Below are 15,042 nucleotides of genomic sequence, written 5' to 3' on the forward strand. Positions count from 1 at the left end.
AATTCGGATGGAGCCGCCACTGCTTCTAATGCAATAGGCGATTATGCACACTTGAGTGCACGTGTACGCGCACACGTATATACGCACATAAACTTCCCATGCAAAGTGAAGGCAGAGTGGGGAAGGAAATAGACCGAACTAGAGGAAAAAAGATTCATTTGGTCGGGACACGTCTTCTACGATCTAAAGCTACCAAAGCATCCAAGAGCCCTTTTTGTATTTTTTTCCACCCGTTTTAAACGTCCTAATTAGACGGAGCTAAGAATTTTACTACACAAGGTAGACCATATATGCGAGCTAAGAATTTTCTATATATTTTCATAGAAACTTTTTCTCTTTATATAATATTAGTAGGGTTATTTTTTTTCTTTGCAGGACAACCACCTCTACTGGCCCCTTCCTGGCTCATTAAACTAAAATTTGTATCTAAACTATTCTTGCTCTCTCTCTCTATGCTGAGAAATTTTTCGGTGCCAGGTACGTATATCACACGTGGTACCCGCTCGGCACATCTGGGCAATCCAATACACTTTTGGACGGCTCGGATTGAAACCCTCTCTCTCCTCTCATCCCAACACTTTCTCTCACATTTTTCTCTCTTCAAATCCGAGCCGTCTAAAAATGCAATGAACAACTTAGATGTGTGAGTGGGCACCACGTGGTACCCACTTGACACTGAAAAACACAATTTCTAGTTTTTTCATGCAGGAGGGAGAGCCACTGATTTTATTTTATTTCCTAGCAACAAACCACAGATTGCTTATAAAAAAAAAAAAAAAAAAACCAAACAAACTACAGAATCAGTGAGAAGCTTAAAAGCTAAGAAACATTTTAACCCCACTCAAACCCTATAAAGCAGTGAAACAAAAATAGAATTGAGCACAAAAGCAACCCAATGCCCACATATATAAAGCATAATAAAGCCTCTTCCTTTTGTTTGCTCCTTATTCTCATTCCACTCTCTCTCTCTCTCTCTCTCTCTCTCTCTCAACCCTCTTGTTGATGTAATTCTCCACTATATTCTCAACTTTTGCAAAAGATAAAGCTCATCAAGAAGCACAACCATGGTGTTTTCCTCCATTCCAGCTTATCTTGATCCTTCCAACTGGCAACAGGTAAGGCTTTGTTCATTGTGTTTCCATCTCTTCTTTGCACACAAAGCAAAAGAATTCAAAAGCTAAATATTCCTACCCTTTTTTCTTGTATGCCTTCTTCTTTATTTTGAACTTCTTTGCTTTTATATCACTAGCTAGTTGAATATCCCTAGCTAACATCTCCTTCTTGCTTTTGTTTGTTTTTTTCTTTTCGTTTCGCAGCAACCAAATCCTCAAGCTGGAGGTGGTAGCAATGGAAACACTCAATTTCCACCAATATCACCGCCTTCATCAGGCGGTGGAACTGGCTCGATCCGTCCTGGTTCGATGGCCGACCGGGCGCGGATGGCCAACATACCCATGCCAGAAGCAGCCCTAAAGTGCCCTAGATGCGAATCAACAAACACAAAGTTTTGCTACTTCAACAACTACAACCTCACCCAGCCGCGCCACTTTTGCAAGACTTGCAGGAGGTACTGGACTAGAGGCGGGGCCCTGAGAAACGTTCCGGTGGGCGGTGGTAGCCGCAGGAACAAGAGAAGCAAAGGATCAAATAGCAAAGGATCGAAATCTCCAGTCACCAGTACTGATCAACAAACACGTAGTACTGATTCCTCAACCAAAAGTATGCCAAGCCTTCCACCACAACCGAGCTTCTTGTCGACTCTGAGTCAACTCACTGAGTTTGATGTTGGTGATCTTGGACTAAATTACAATGGGATTTCAGCACCACCCTTGGTGGCAACAAGTGGCATGAACTTCCTACTGGGAAATATTTCGCTTCGCGGTGGTGGTGGTTATATGCCGGTTGGGCCGGGTGTGGAGCAGTTGCAGCCACAACCAATGACCTCTCTGGGGTATGAACTTCCGGCCGGACTGTACCCCTTTCAAGGTGGTTTAGAGCCCTCCGGTTATATAGGTGGAGGCGGTGGTAACGCGGTTCCTGATCAGCCCAAATTGCCTGGCAGTTCAATGAAGATGGAAGAGAATTCTAAAGTGTTGAATTTGCCAAGGCCATGGCAAGGAAATGATCAATACTGGAGCAGCAGTACTGCTGGTAGTACCGTTGCATGGACTGACGGCCTTTCTGGATTTAGGTCTGCTGCCACCAGCAATCTTAATCCTTAAACTCGATCGATGCATATTGTCAAGCATATATATAGTGCCTTTTTACAGCCCAAGATATTAGTAGTTTACCACTACATGATCGAACAAAATGAAATCCACTCTTGAGATTCATATCTAGCTAGGGTGGAAATCCCAAATTTACAACTCAGGCCAAGATGGGGATTTTTCGCGGTGGAATGAGGCGTTGCTCCAAGATCAACTGATCATGGAAACCCTAGAAATACTATTACGTCGTTCGTGCTTTTCGTTTCTTTTTTTTTTTCTTTTGGTTATGTTTAAGCATGTTAATTTAGGGACAGAAATGATCGATCATCAATTTGTGTACCAGTTAGTTAATATCGTAGTAGCTTTGGGATCGATCAATGATTTCCTTTTGTAATTCTGATCAGCTGAAAAAGGAAATTAATGCAGATTTAATTTTATCTTCGTACGTTTTCCTTCAATAGAGGGAATTCCTTGATCATCATCATCATGCATGTGGAGATCATTGATTTACTTAGCTAACTCATAGCCTGCATGTCTTAATTAAAACTTTACCTTGGCTTGTGATCTCTCTAGCTAGCAAATGAAACCATAAATTGTGTACCAATTTACTCAGTAATGCGCTCACTTATTGAATTGCCTATGCCTATGCCATTTGTTAAATTTGTTGATACTCCAATGTTCGTATTAGATGATTATCCTTTAAATTTGACCTGAACTCTGAGAACAATTTGGTCGTAATCGTTCAAAATATGTTTAGTATTTACTAGCAGATTTTTCTTTCTTTCCTTTTTTCTTCTTGTAGTGGAGATAGTCGCACATACTGACAGATCACGGCCAAAAACCCAATGCCAATCGATGCCGATGGTACATAGTTATCTCTCATGACCGGGTTCTATTCCAATATTAGCCAGTAGTAATCCGTGGGAAAATGATAAGGTTTATCTCTCATGCACATGTAAGTGGAGTAATGAATAAGGGTAATAGAAGGATCATCTTTTAATTGGGAATGCAAAGTTGGTTTCTTCTAAATTAATTTAATTTGGACAATTTACCTTTAGCACCCCCCCTTATAAGATTGATATCACACAAAACCAAGCCTCAAGCCTTGCGTTTAATTTTCTTCAATTTGTGTTGGCTAAGTGGAATTTTAATTTTTTGTGCCGATCGAAAAGAAAATTCATGTGATCATTAAAATTGGTAGTTCTCGCAGCTTCTTGATAGGGTTTTTTTTTTGGTGGTACGTAGGAGGGCTTCTATTAATATCCTCAAAAATAGATTATAAAATCTCTTCACACCATCGATTGGTAAATTCTTTTGTAGGAGGGCTTCTGTATATATATCATAAAAATTGTTTACAGAATCTTTGCGCGACTGCTCATACAGTGACCCTAGACATATACGCGATGTTTGTCATCTCGATAAACATATATATGATGTTATCTATTTCCGGTCGCATAATGTCGTTTTCCTTTCTATAATCATACGGTATGTGTTTTTCTTTTTTTGAATGCGTCGTATTTATCCATAGTGGGTGAAGTAGTAGCAAATTTGGTAATGAAAAGGTATATTTCATCTTTCTTGCATCGCTTGTGGCTCAAATACGATAAGTATATATCACCTATTTCCGGAAATGCTTTTAGAATATCCATGAAGAGGGTGAGTTAGCTAGTTACTTTTTCCTATCGCCAAGAAATTATTTCTCTTCCTCGATGTACTTTTTGTCGAGTTTTAATAAAATTTTGTTGCCTATAAAAAAAAAAGAAATTATTTTTGTATAATAGTTGCATGTTAATGGTTGATTATATTTCCGTATTTTGGTATAAACGAGATTACGTACTCCTCTTTTATTAAATAGTTACTGGATATATATCGATATTGAAAAATCCCTTCACTTAAGTTTAGTGTTCTTGAAATGATGAAGCTAGTGGTTTAAAACTACTAATTAAAATGCTAATTAATGTTCTTAATTTCATGCTAGATATATAGGATTTTATTGCGTAAATATCCTTTTTTCCCATGACAACGAACTTAATTTATATAATACACACACAGAAAACTTCAAGTGAGAACGTCCTTACCGTATTAAGTTAAGGACGTCCCTTTCTTAATCAATTTGCGATGATCCGAGCCGCTTAATATGTTCAGAATGAGGGCAAATTATTTGATCGGGAAAGATGAAAAAAGGAAACGTTCGCATTTTATTTAAAATGAGGACACCTTTACCTGAAGGAGACTCTATATAAATATTGGGTGACAATGAGGTAGAGACACATGCAGGAGCCTCAAAAGACAAAAATGCCACTCAATTTTCCACACAAAATATTCTCTTCAGATTCCAATTAAAAGTACCAATATGACCAAAGTGCTTTGAACGTGCATGCATTCTCGAATTTTGGTTACTTTCTTTCTGGTGTCAAAGCCTGTAAAGACGGCAGGACTGATTTCGATTCGTACGTAAAGAAATTTTAAACGTTAAGAATTGCTAATTATTTCAAAAAATACACAGGAGTATATTTTTAAGCTAAATGATCAATATCAGACATATATTAAACATGGATTACTTTATGTCGGGAGTTTGTCTAATGTATCGATCCGTCACTGTGTGCTCAAGGCTCAATTTGTATGGAAGTAACGACAAAGAGTTCATCACATAACTTGGGTTCAATATACATTAAATGACTCATATCCACTTAAAAGGCTAAGTTTGTAAGTGGTGAGCCATCCAATTGTATATCAAGGTCCAACTCTTTTTTTGTTTATCTGATGTGGAACTCAACGTTCACACATGTTCTAACAAATCTCCCCCTCTTGTGTGAACCATACATTGGGCCTTAATCCCTCTCTGCATCCATACTCCCCCTTAATTCTGATCTATAACTCTCAACCCTATTTTTCGAACTGGGTTTATTTTGCACCTACTCAATCGATTCAGAGTCATCTCAATTGAGAGCCAACGTGCCTAATCACCGGCACGATGCTTCCCGACGAGAACTCCATTGAGAGCCTATGTGCTCATTAATTCAATAGCACCATGCTCCCCGACAAGTCAACTCCATCAACAATGAGCCATCTAATACAACACTTCAACATCGAGCCACCTTGTTCATCGGAAGTCACATTTGGATTTTATACTGCTCCATGAGTGTCTTCTGTGCAAACCCATTCAATGGTGCGCTGAGAGTCTTCCCATAGATCGTTAGCCATCGGCTCTGATATCACTTGTTGGGAACTTGTTTAATGCATCGACCCGCCATTACGTGCTCAAGGTCCAATTTATATGGGAGTAACAGCAAAGAATCCACCACATCACTTGGGCCCAATATATATTGAATGACTCATATCCACTTAAAAGGCTAAGCTTTGTAAGTGGTAAGCCATCCAATTGTATATTAAGGTCCAACTCTTATTCTGTTTATCCGATGTGGGACTCAACGTTCACACGTATTTTAATACTTTAAAAATGATTGAAACAATAGTAATATATATTAAATTATTTCCAGTAAAATGGAAATAATTTTTTCAATTTGATCGCTCTTGATGACGAAATTTTTCGTTGCCATAGCTGCTGTCATATCACTTCACGCCAAAACTTTGGGCAACGAAAATTTCCGTCTCCAGAGGTTTAGTGACGAATTTTTGTATCTGGGGAGATGAATTTCCTTCGTCGTCAAAGACCGATTTTATTTGAGTGATTTACTACCATTTACACACTTTAAAAGTGGGGTGTGAAAATCAATTCCTATTTATGTTGTTCCAATCATACATGTGCCTTTTTAATTAGAGAGATTCCCAAGTCATTTCTGATACGAAAATTAGGTCCCGTTCCAGAAACCTTCTTAAAAAATAAACAACTTATTTCACATTTTCAAACTCAAAAATAATGTAAATGAAAAATGATTCTTTTATTTTTTTTGCACCGTTGAGATCTATCAAATAAAATTCATGTTGCTAGAAAAATTACTTATCTAAACACATAATTTTTAAGCTAAAAATTATCTTATTAAAAAATAAGTATTTATTCCTGTTTCTGAAACGGGCCTTAGTTCGACCCCACCATCCTCATTTCTCATTTTGAAGCTAAAGCCATGGGAGTATTAAAAGCCAGGCAGTTATTCAATGCTGACATCATTCATGTTGACCTAGTCTATATGTTTCTTCATAAGCATCCAATGATTCGAGCAAATGGATAGAAAAAATTGAAAGGACAAAGAAGAAACCTATGATGGTGTTACTTTTTCTCCTCTCTTTTCTCTTTGTATAAAGAGGGCAAAGGAATTGACCAATATCCATTTGTGATGCCTACTTAAAACCAATTTTGGATGGGTGGTCTTCAATATTGTGGCTTTTAGTTTTGGCAGATTTTTTTTTTCTTGTTTATTTTGTTCTTCTTCTTGTTGTTTTTCAAACCCTTTTATAACGATTCGCGCATCTGACCTACTAACTCTTATCTAAACAAATGACTCAATAGATTAATCTCAGATTATACAATAGATACTTGGGTTTTTTTTATTTATTTATACGAATTCACTTTTGATATTTACCCGATGTGGGACCTTACACTTTTGAATTCTTTGTATTGTTTGGTTATGAACATTGGTTCATTTCTTTAATAAATAAATAAAAATTATGCGAACAACTCAGGCATGTAGCCCACTAATTAACAATCTAGCTTGTCTTATTAATTACTTTCAATGACAATGACTAGTTAGTCCAAGTAAGCATGCAACCTAGCTATGTAAATAATTATTTATGCATACTAGAGAATACGTTGAAGGAAAAAAAAAAAAAAATTCCTTCATGAGAAATTGTTATTTATTGCCGATTCTTCATTTTCTGTTTCCGTTTCATATTGCTACGTACGTTCTTAGCTATCCATTATTAATTAATATTTTATGTACAAAATAAAATAACTATTGGGGAAAAAAGAATTAGATCGAGAAACAATGAATATTCAACGATGCACTTCGAATCAATTTTGGAAGGATATGAAAATCTCTATCTCCCATTAATTAAAATCTTTGCTTTGCTAAAATTTCATGTAATCATGCATATCGCACATGCACTTCGAATGTGTAATATACAAGAAACAAGTTCTGAAATAGTTCTCGAGTTAATAAGTATAAAATTGATATGGACGAAATATATACAGGCCTTTCACCCAAAATGACCAAGATTAATGAAAACCTCCCAATATCAGTAACTCCTATAGATATGGGAGTTTATTCTGATTTTGAATGGGCTCCCGGCCAGTGGACAGCAGTATCATGGCCTCCAGGAATTAGTTGAAATGCATTTAAGTTGACCCGAACATGTTCAGTTACGAAAAGAAACGTATTGGGTTCTATTTTTGTAAAGTTAATTGTGTGAGTGCGTTGTCTTCTGGTACGTTCTTCTTCATGCAAAAGAAACCTGGCTTGATATATACATGCACGCACTAGTACTGATATGTTACTTCTTGATACAATTATTGGGCAGGATTACGATAGTCGATTGCTATCTATCATGGAGCAATCTAACGGTACGTGGCTCTCAACAAGAAAGAGGACACAGTTTAAAGTTGGCCAAACCATTACTACATGATAATTCAACCAGAAAGGCAATGATCGATATTTTATCAGACTTCTTGTGGAAGTAATTAATTCTAAGGATATAGTTGTCTTTTAGAATGACTTAGCCATAAAGAGAGACTCCAAAAAAAACAACTTAAATCAAGCTCTTTTCGTTCCTTTTTTTTTTTGCCAATTTTTTTACAGGTACTCTTAAAATCACGTTCTAAACACATTGACCAGCTCGGATCATTGAAATTTGATCGGAAAATGGAGGTCCACAAATAATATATACACACACACACACGATAAAGCTAAGGGAACCGACCACCCCCATACCGATGAGGTACCGACAGGCACGCGGGGTTCACTCCGGGTCTTGAACGGATGATTCAAGACATTTAATAATTTTTTTAAAAAAAAATCGAGTGGGTCCCATGAAAAATCAGCTAAATCCGATGTGTAGGTGCTCGATCCAATTTTTTATTTTTTCATTCAGATTTTAGGATTCGAAATCTGAATGGAAAAATAGAAGATTAATTGGATCAAGAACCTACACATATCGGATTGAGGTAATTTTTCACGGGTCCACTCAATTTCTTTTTAACATTATTGAATGACTTGAATCATCCATGTGAGACCCGGAGTGGGCCCCGTGTGCCCGTCTGGGGATGGAGCCAGGAGGGGCCAGTAGGGGCGGTCGCCCCTGCAAGAAGAAAAATAAACACTACTATTATATGTAAAAATAAAATAAAATTCTATGAAAGTATATAGGCTTGCCCCTATGTAGAATTTTGAAAAAAAAAATATAATAGTTACTTTTGAAATACGAAGATACCAACATTAATTAGCCTTAATTACTAAAGGCTAATGGCTAAAATATGACAAAAAATAGAACTATAGGGTTAATATTGTGAATATTCAAGTAATAAACTTCCACATTTCGTTAGATGGGTTTAGTGTTTTATAATTTTATTTCTTTTTGTCCTAAAATCTCAATGGCACACCAAATCCCCTCTTTGTCTCTTGGCACAAACATCCACAATTGTTAAGACTTTAAAGGCAATTTTAAGAAAATAGCGACGGAGGATAAGAGATTTTGAAAATCCTAAGTAATTTTGGTGATATTTAAGTTGTAGGTATGTCTTTCTCTAATTATTGTTCTAGATTTCTACTAATTTTTTATTTTTTGACTGGTAAAATCAAGTAACATGAAAGCCCATGTACCGAATTCGTCCAGTTGTAATGAATGAAAAAAAAGAAGATAAACAATAAAGAAAAACAAGACACATACATCAATTAAGATCGATCCCATTGGTTAAACTGATTTATGTATTTACGTTATTTTGAGTTTAATTGTATTTACATGATTATGCATGTATATTTATATTTTTTTCTCGAATGCACGGTCGCCCCTGCGTGATGAAATTTCTGGCTCCGTCCCTGTACCCGTCGGCATGCTATTGGTCGGTACCAATAGCAGGGTTAAATCATTACCTCAATACAAAATGCATGTAGATCACTGTGCTTAACTTAGGCAACGGATCGGAGTCATTAGGCACAAAATGATCAATTTTTTTTAATTTTTTATTGATAATGTAGGGTATCTTGAGTCAGCTTGCACACGCACCTCAGGTTTTCCATTTAGTGGTTGATTTTGTCTTCTAGGATCGCCATATATATATCAAATATGCATGCATGCATGCATCATATGTGCATGGAAAGGATGTTTTGATGGGGAAGCATTTAGCCCTTCTGTGCGTTTGCCTTTCCACTTCCATTATTGAGTACTATATATGTGTACAACATATATAGAGCATTAAAGCCTAAACTTTGACCAGCTTTCCATTGAATTAGTAGTAAGTAAAGAACCCATTTTGAATTACTTTATGAGTAAGATTAATTAACTTCGAGACGAAGCCATGAGTGTGGCTGTGACCATGCATGCATCACCAGATCTAGTACGTACTGTAGCTCTCACGACAGAGAAAAGTGTTTGTTAGTGCGTCTACAATTCCTAACTATATATATTAATTAATACATAATTTGGACAATGCAACGATGATCAATAATTGACAACTACATTGTCATGAGTACCATATGTATACTCCTATGTGTTAGTATAATTTATGATGGGTACGTGCTCCTGCAGTAAGCTGAATCGGATTTATCAATATGTGTTTGTCTATTTTCTCACTTATAGTCGACGAATCGACTAAGGGTTGTTATGCGTGTATGCTGGAATGTGGGTGTTTGTGATGGTGGAGTTTGGTTCCTTGCCGTATTTCAGGACTTCTCTGAAAGCAAACTCAATGAAGTGAAGTGAATGGAGATGAAAGAAAAACAACAAAATGGACTTTATTATTCTTCGGAATAGAAGTCGATCGACGATGAGAACACAATCGAACAGACAATTACGTTACAAGCTACTCTTAGAGCAAGAAATGTAAAGTACAGATAAAAGTAGAAGCCTTTGGGCGATTGATTGGGGGCTGTAACTGTCTTCAATTCTTGTATTTATAATGTGTAGCTTCGACTTGAAATTCAAACCAAATGGAATTCCCTCTTCCGGTTTGAATTGGGCGGTTACTTCCTTATTTTGCTCCATGATCTCACACGTTCCCAATGTTGTAAGTGCTTCAACTGCCTGTATTAACTGCCTTGTCCACGGTCTGCTTGTGACTTGTTATCCGAAACGTGTTCCGGATTTGAATAATTACTAACCATCGATCAGTCCACTTGATTTTCCTTAAGAGGCTTCATATTGAATTCAATTTAGTCTAAAACATGTTGGCACGTGTCACATTTGACCCAATCGATGATAATAGACTAAATTACCAAATTATGGTGTAAACAATATGCAAGCAGTGGAGTACTGGTAGCCAAGATATACTTTTACGCATTTAATTGGCAGGGGCTCAAGTCTCACTAAGTATAACTAACTATGCTAACTTTTGCCGAGCAAAAGAGATGTGGGTATCAATATCAGTATTATAATGTTGGAGTTATTATTTTATTAAGATGCCCTTCGACCTCATGATCTTGGAAAAAAAGGCTCCTGCGACCTATAGGTCTCATGAAGTTCAAGCGCTGAGCCAATATTAAGGCTCCATTTGTTTCGACGTACAACATTTAACAAAAAATAATATTTACGTCTTTATTTTTGGTGTTTGATCGGCACTTCAAAAATAATGTAAAAAAAAGAAGAGAATTTTGCCTTATGAACCAAAATTGGACTTGGTCTCAATTTTCCTAAAAACATATTTGCAAAACACTGACTCAAACATATGTATATATACACTGTCTATGCATAGTTATAGCCTATAGGCATCTGTATGCATGGAGATAGGATCAGGGTAGTTGCAATTTGCTAGTCTAGACATTGGTTTGAGCGAGGGTTGGGCCCGTAGGAGCACGAAAAAATTAGGGACACCGATCAAATGGTGGCCCGATTTTGCACCAATGCCGCGTAAAGCTCACTCCGGTTCCCGTACAGATGATCTGAGCCGTTCAATACTTTTAAAAAACAAAACGAGTGGGCTCATTAAAAATTAACTCAATCCAATATGTGAAGGTGTTCGATCTAATCTTCCCAATTTTAAAAATCGGTAAAAAAGGGAAGATTGGATGAAAAATGAGAAGATTAAATCAAACACCTACACATATCGGATTGAGCTGATTTTTCACGAGCTCTCTTGTTTTTTTTTTTATTTTAAATATTGAACGACTCAGATCATCCGCATAGAACCCGGGGTGAGTCCCGCACAGCATCGGTGCAAAATCAGGCCCCCTTTTGTTGGTGGCTTTAGCACGTCTTGTAGGAGCATGGGGCAACGATGAACGTGAGTCCCAGAAATAACTTACGGGATTTTTTTGGAGGAAAACATTTTCGCCCATGTGAGGGAGAATGTTTTACGTGTATAGTAATTTTGGCCTTTTTTTTCAACCAAACAATGGAAAATGAGTAAAACATTTTATGAAAAAATATTTTACAAACAAACAAACGGAGCCTAAGTATTTGGATACTTTTTCTCTGAATTGGGATAGTAAAGGTTCTTCTGCATAAAGGGTTTCTCTTATGAGAGTTACGAAAATAATATACTCTTTAATTTCCTTTTTTTTTTTTTTTTTCCCGTATTGAGATTCTTACTTCTTCTTTTTGGAAAAAGATCGACCTCTCCGGTCGATGAAAATGAACTGAGCTGTCTAGTTAGCCGTTTTGTGGGTTCGTTCATGATTCATATAGAGCTTTTCAATAACATCAACCACGTCAATAATTAGATCATTGATTAATATAATTTTGGAATGCAAATTCTTGAGATTAATTGGTTAAATTATTCTGGTTCGGTGTGGTGTTGTAATCTTGGGAAAAAAATCTAGAAAAGTTTCTAAAAGGGGCAAACAACCAAGATTTTAGTATTAATCTTCGGATGTGTTCCACTAAATAAAATAAGTACTTAAAATTTGTGACAGAATGACCTGTCTTATAAAATAAAAAATAAGTACTTAAAAAATAAGATCACTAACGTAACGGGGAGGGAAAACATTCCCCATCCATGCCTTCGATCTCCTCGATGTTGTTTGGAGCCTTGAAAAACAAAGGGAAAATGAGTCCATGACGTGTTTTGATAATTAACACCCGCCAATGATTGCTAAGAACATTTGTTAATGCTGAAAATGTTCTTAACGAGTATTAATTATCAAAAACATGTCTTAGGCCGTCATTTTCCCAAAAACAAATGGGCCAGGCGCAAAATAAGAAGGTGTGCCTTACCAATCTCACCCAGCCCAGCCCAAAACAAGGAGCCCACATATAGTGGCCTTCATTCCCATGTATACCAGATTTCTTACTTGAAATCGTAAGAAATAAAAAAATGTTGCCAGATTTCTAGAAAAATACCATAACATGGGGACAAGGATTCAAACTTTACTAACTACAATTAATAATGTTGACTTTCACCGAGCAAAAAAAGAAAAACACAGGGACGAGGATTTGACTATCGAGGTGACCAAGAACACCGTAGGGTGCAAGCAGGACCGCGACACCTCCAACTTTCAAATTCTTGTGTATGTCACTACCTAAGTAGTCCATGGAAAAAGCTACAACTCAAAATACAAACTACTCCTATGTTTTTATTACTTAAAAAGAAGAAGCATAGATAGCATCCATTTCGTGCGACTACATTTTTTTTCCTCAATAAAAGCGTGGAGCGGAGAGTGACCATGTATAGTAACCCTCCCCCGGAAGTGACTATAGGGACTCCATAGCCGCGACGGGCCCATCATCACTTAACGCAACTTCCTTAATTATCGATTTCATTGATGTCTGGGTTACTAGTGTTCTGTTTCTAAAAGAAGTTAGTTGGCATATAACAAGGCTAGCTACGGATGTAAGCAACAGAGAGATGACGATGAGTTTCTCTCTTCTTCTTTCTCACCTTTTATATACTAATAATAATCAACCTTTTTCTATTTCCATTCCTAGCTAGCTAGCTATACTACCTTCTTGGGTCCCTCGATCTTATCCTTGTTGATCATCTCCCTCTCATTTCTGTGTGCGTATATGTTTGGAACAGAATCGCCCCTTTTACATTTTTGGCTGATCCCCGGCCACCTTAACATCACCTCAGCGTAACCAAAATGCATGTACCTTTGTTCATTTATAATTTCAATTGCACGATTGCACATTAGTCTCTTCTTGAAAGAGACCATTGTGCAATCGTTCAGCTTTGCACAATAGTCTTTTTTCGGGCAAAAACTATATTTTGTAATTGTGTGGTTGAAATTATAAAAGAACAAAGGTACATACACTTTTTGGTACATAAAATTTGACTTCCTTAATGAAACCTGGTAGCTAAGCCAGAGTTACCTACCTAAGTGAACAATTTTATTCTCTTCTTCCCAGGCGGAGGTATTAGGCCCCCCACCACTTAAAAAGAAAAAAATTCTGGGTGCTCATTACCAAAAAAAAAAAAAAAAAAAAATTTAATTTTACTCTTGAACAAATAAAACAAAACTCTCCATTCTCATTCTATCGTTTTTGACGACTTACGAACTCGGCGATTCCTGTTGCTTTTCGTGCTATTCTTCGATTGAATAGGCTTGAAATTGCTCGATTGAATCAGCTTGAATGTTCAATTTCAACAGACATATATGTGATTGCGTATATCCAAAGGGAAAATTGCGGTACAATTTAGTTTAGAGTCAATCAATTTGGATGATTTCGAGCAACAGGTTGTCGGTTCCACTTTGATAGATTGTTAAACTATTTTTGTTCTATTTTTTTTTTTTTATGGATAATAATCAATCTTGAAAAATGTATTTTGGTTTATCCTTTGACTATGTAATGCAAGGATATTAGTAGTTGTTGTTTTTTTACTTAATCATTGAGTAAGGAATAGAGAGATGTTTGACGTTGGAAATTTTTCCATTATAATTCGTCCCCGTAGCTCTCATCCTAGCTCCGCCACTTGTCAACTTAGATCACGACTAGATAGGATTGGATTTTGGTCGTTGCAAGTTGTCTTAGCTAAAGATTGGGTTCGGGTGATATCCATTCCCTCTTCATTTATTTAATCGTTTGTTGACGCATATGTATTTAGCTTGATGTATCTCCGTTGCTTTTTACACAAGCTTGCCAAGCAAAGGGTACTCTCTTCTTATTCTTTATTTATTGTTTCTTTCTCTTTTAAATACTATAACTCAGGATGCATGAATCATTTTATGCGCACATTTATTTATTGTTTCTTTCTCTTTTAAATACTGTAACTCAGGATGCATGAATCATTTTATGTGCACATTGATTATAATTCAGGATGCACGGATCAACTTACAACATCTCAACGAAATACATAGGCAGATCAATTTCACCATTCAAGAGCCGATACCGTATTTAAAGTCAGAGCAAAATCGTGTATGGATTGACCCGTAAGAATTGATCGCAACTAAAGGATCTCAAGCATTAGACCGAAGAGAGAGCAAAATCTTTAAATTTCAGATCTTGACGATCAGGCAAACCTCATGAGGTTATCCTTAATAGTATGTGATCTCCATCAGTCTTGTATGAGGTCGGGTCACCTAGTAAATAAGTAAAACCGCTATGGAGTACTATTATTTTAAAGCCCTTTAAGTTTTCAAATCAATCCTGACCAATTTACCAAGGCATAATTGTTCCTTCTAGCTAGCATAATTGTTCTAGAAGCTCTCTCCCTCCCTTCCTCTGCACACACTCTCGTCTATATATATACACACAAAAACAAATGGTCCCACGGCCACATGCCACCACCAAT

General features: G+C 36.7%; 1 protein-coding gene across 1 annotated transcript; it reads left to right on the forward strand.

Annotated features, from left to right (window-relative positions):
• The first annotated feature begins 893 nt into the window (after positions 1 to 893).
• On the forward strand, positions 894 to 2,648 carry LOC131322009 (dof zinc finger protein DOF5.1-like). The gene is made up of 2 exons (XM_058353091.1): positions 894 to 1,115; positions 1,317 to 2,648. Exons 1-2 carry the CDS (start codon positions 1,065 to 1,067, stop codon positions 2,220 to 2,222), a joined length of 957 nt encoding a protein of 318 aa, XP_058209074.1. The 5' UTR covers positions 894 to 1,064; the 3' UTR covers positions 2,223 to 2,648.
• Positions 2,649 to 15,042: the final 12,394 nt, after the last annotated feature.

This window comes from Rhododendron vialii, chromosome 4a (genome assembly GCF_030253575.1).
Source record: "Rhododendron vialii isolate Sample 1 chromosome 4a, ASM3025357v1".
Lineage (NCBI taxonomy): Eukaryota > Viridiplantae > Streptophyta > Magnoliopsida > Ericales > Ericaceae > Rhododendron > Rhododendron vialii.

Bases quoted from the DNA above. Each gene is read 5' to 3' on its own strand.
- LOC131322009 (XM_058353091.1), top strand. From the start codon at position 1,065: ATGGTGTTTTCCTCCATTCCAGCTTATCTTGATCCTTCCAACTGGCAA. The intron at 1,116-1,316 runs GTAAGGCTTTGT...TTCGTTTCGCAG, and splicing joins ATCCTTCCAACTGGCAACAG to CAACCAAATCCTCAAGCTGG.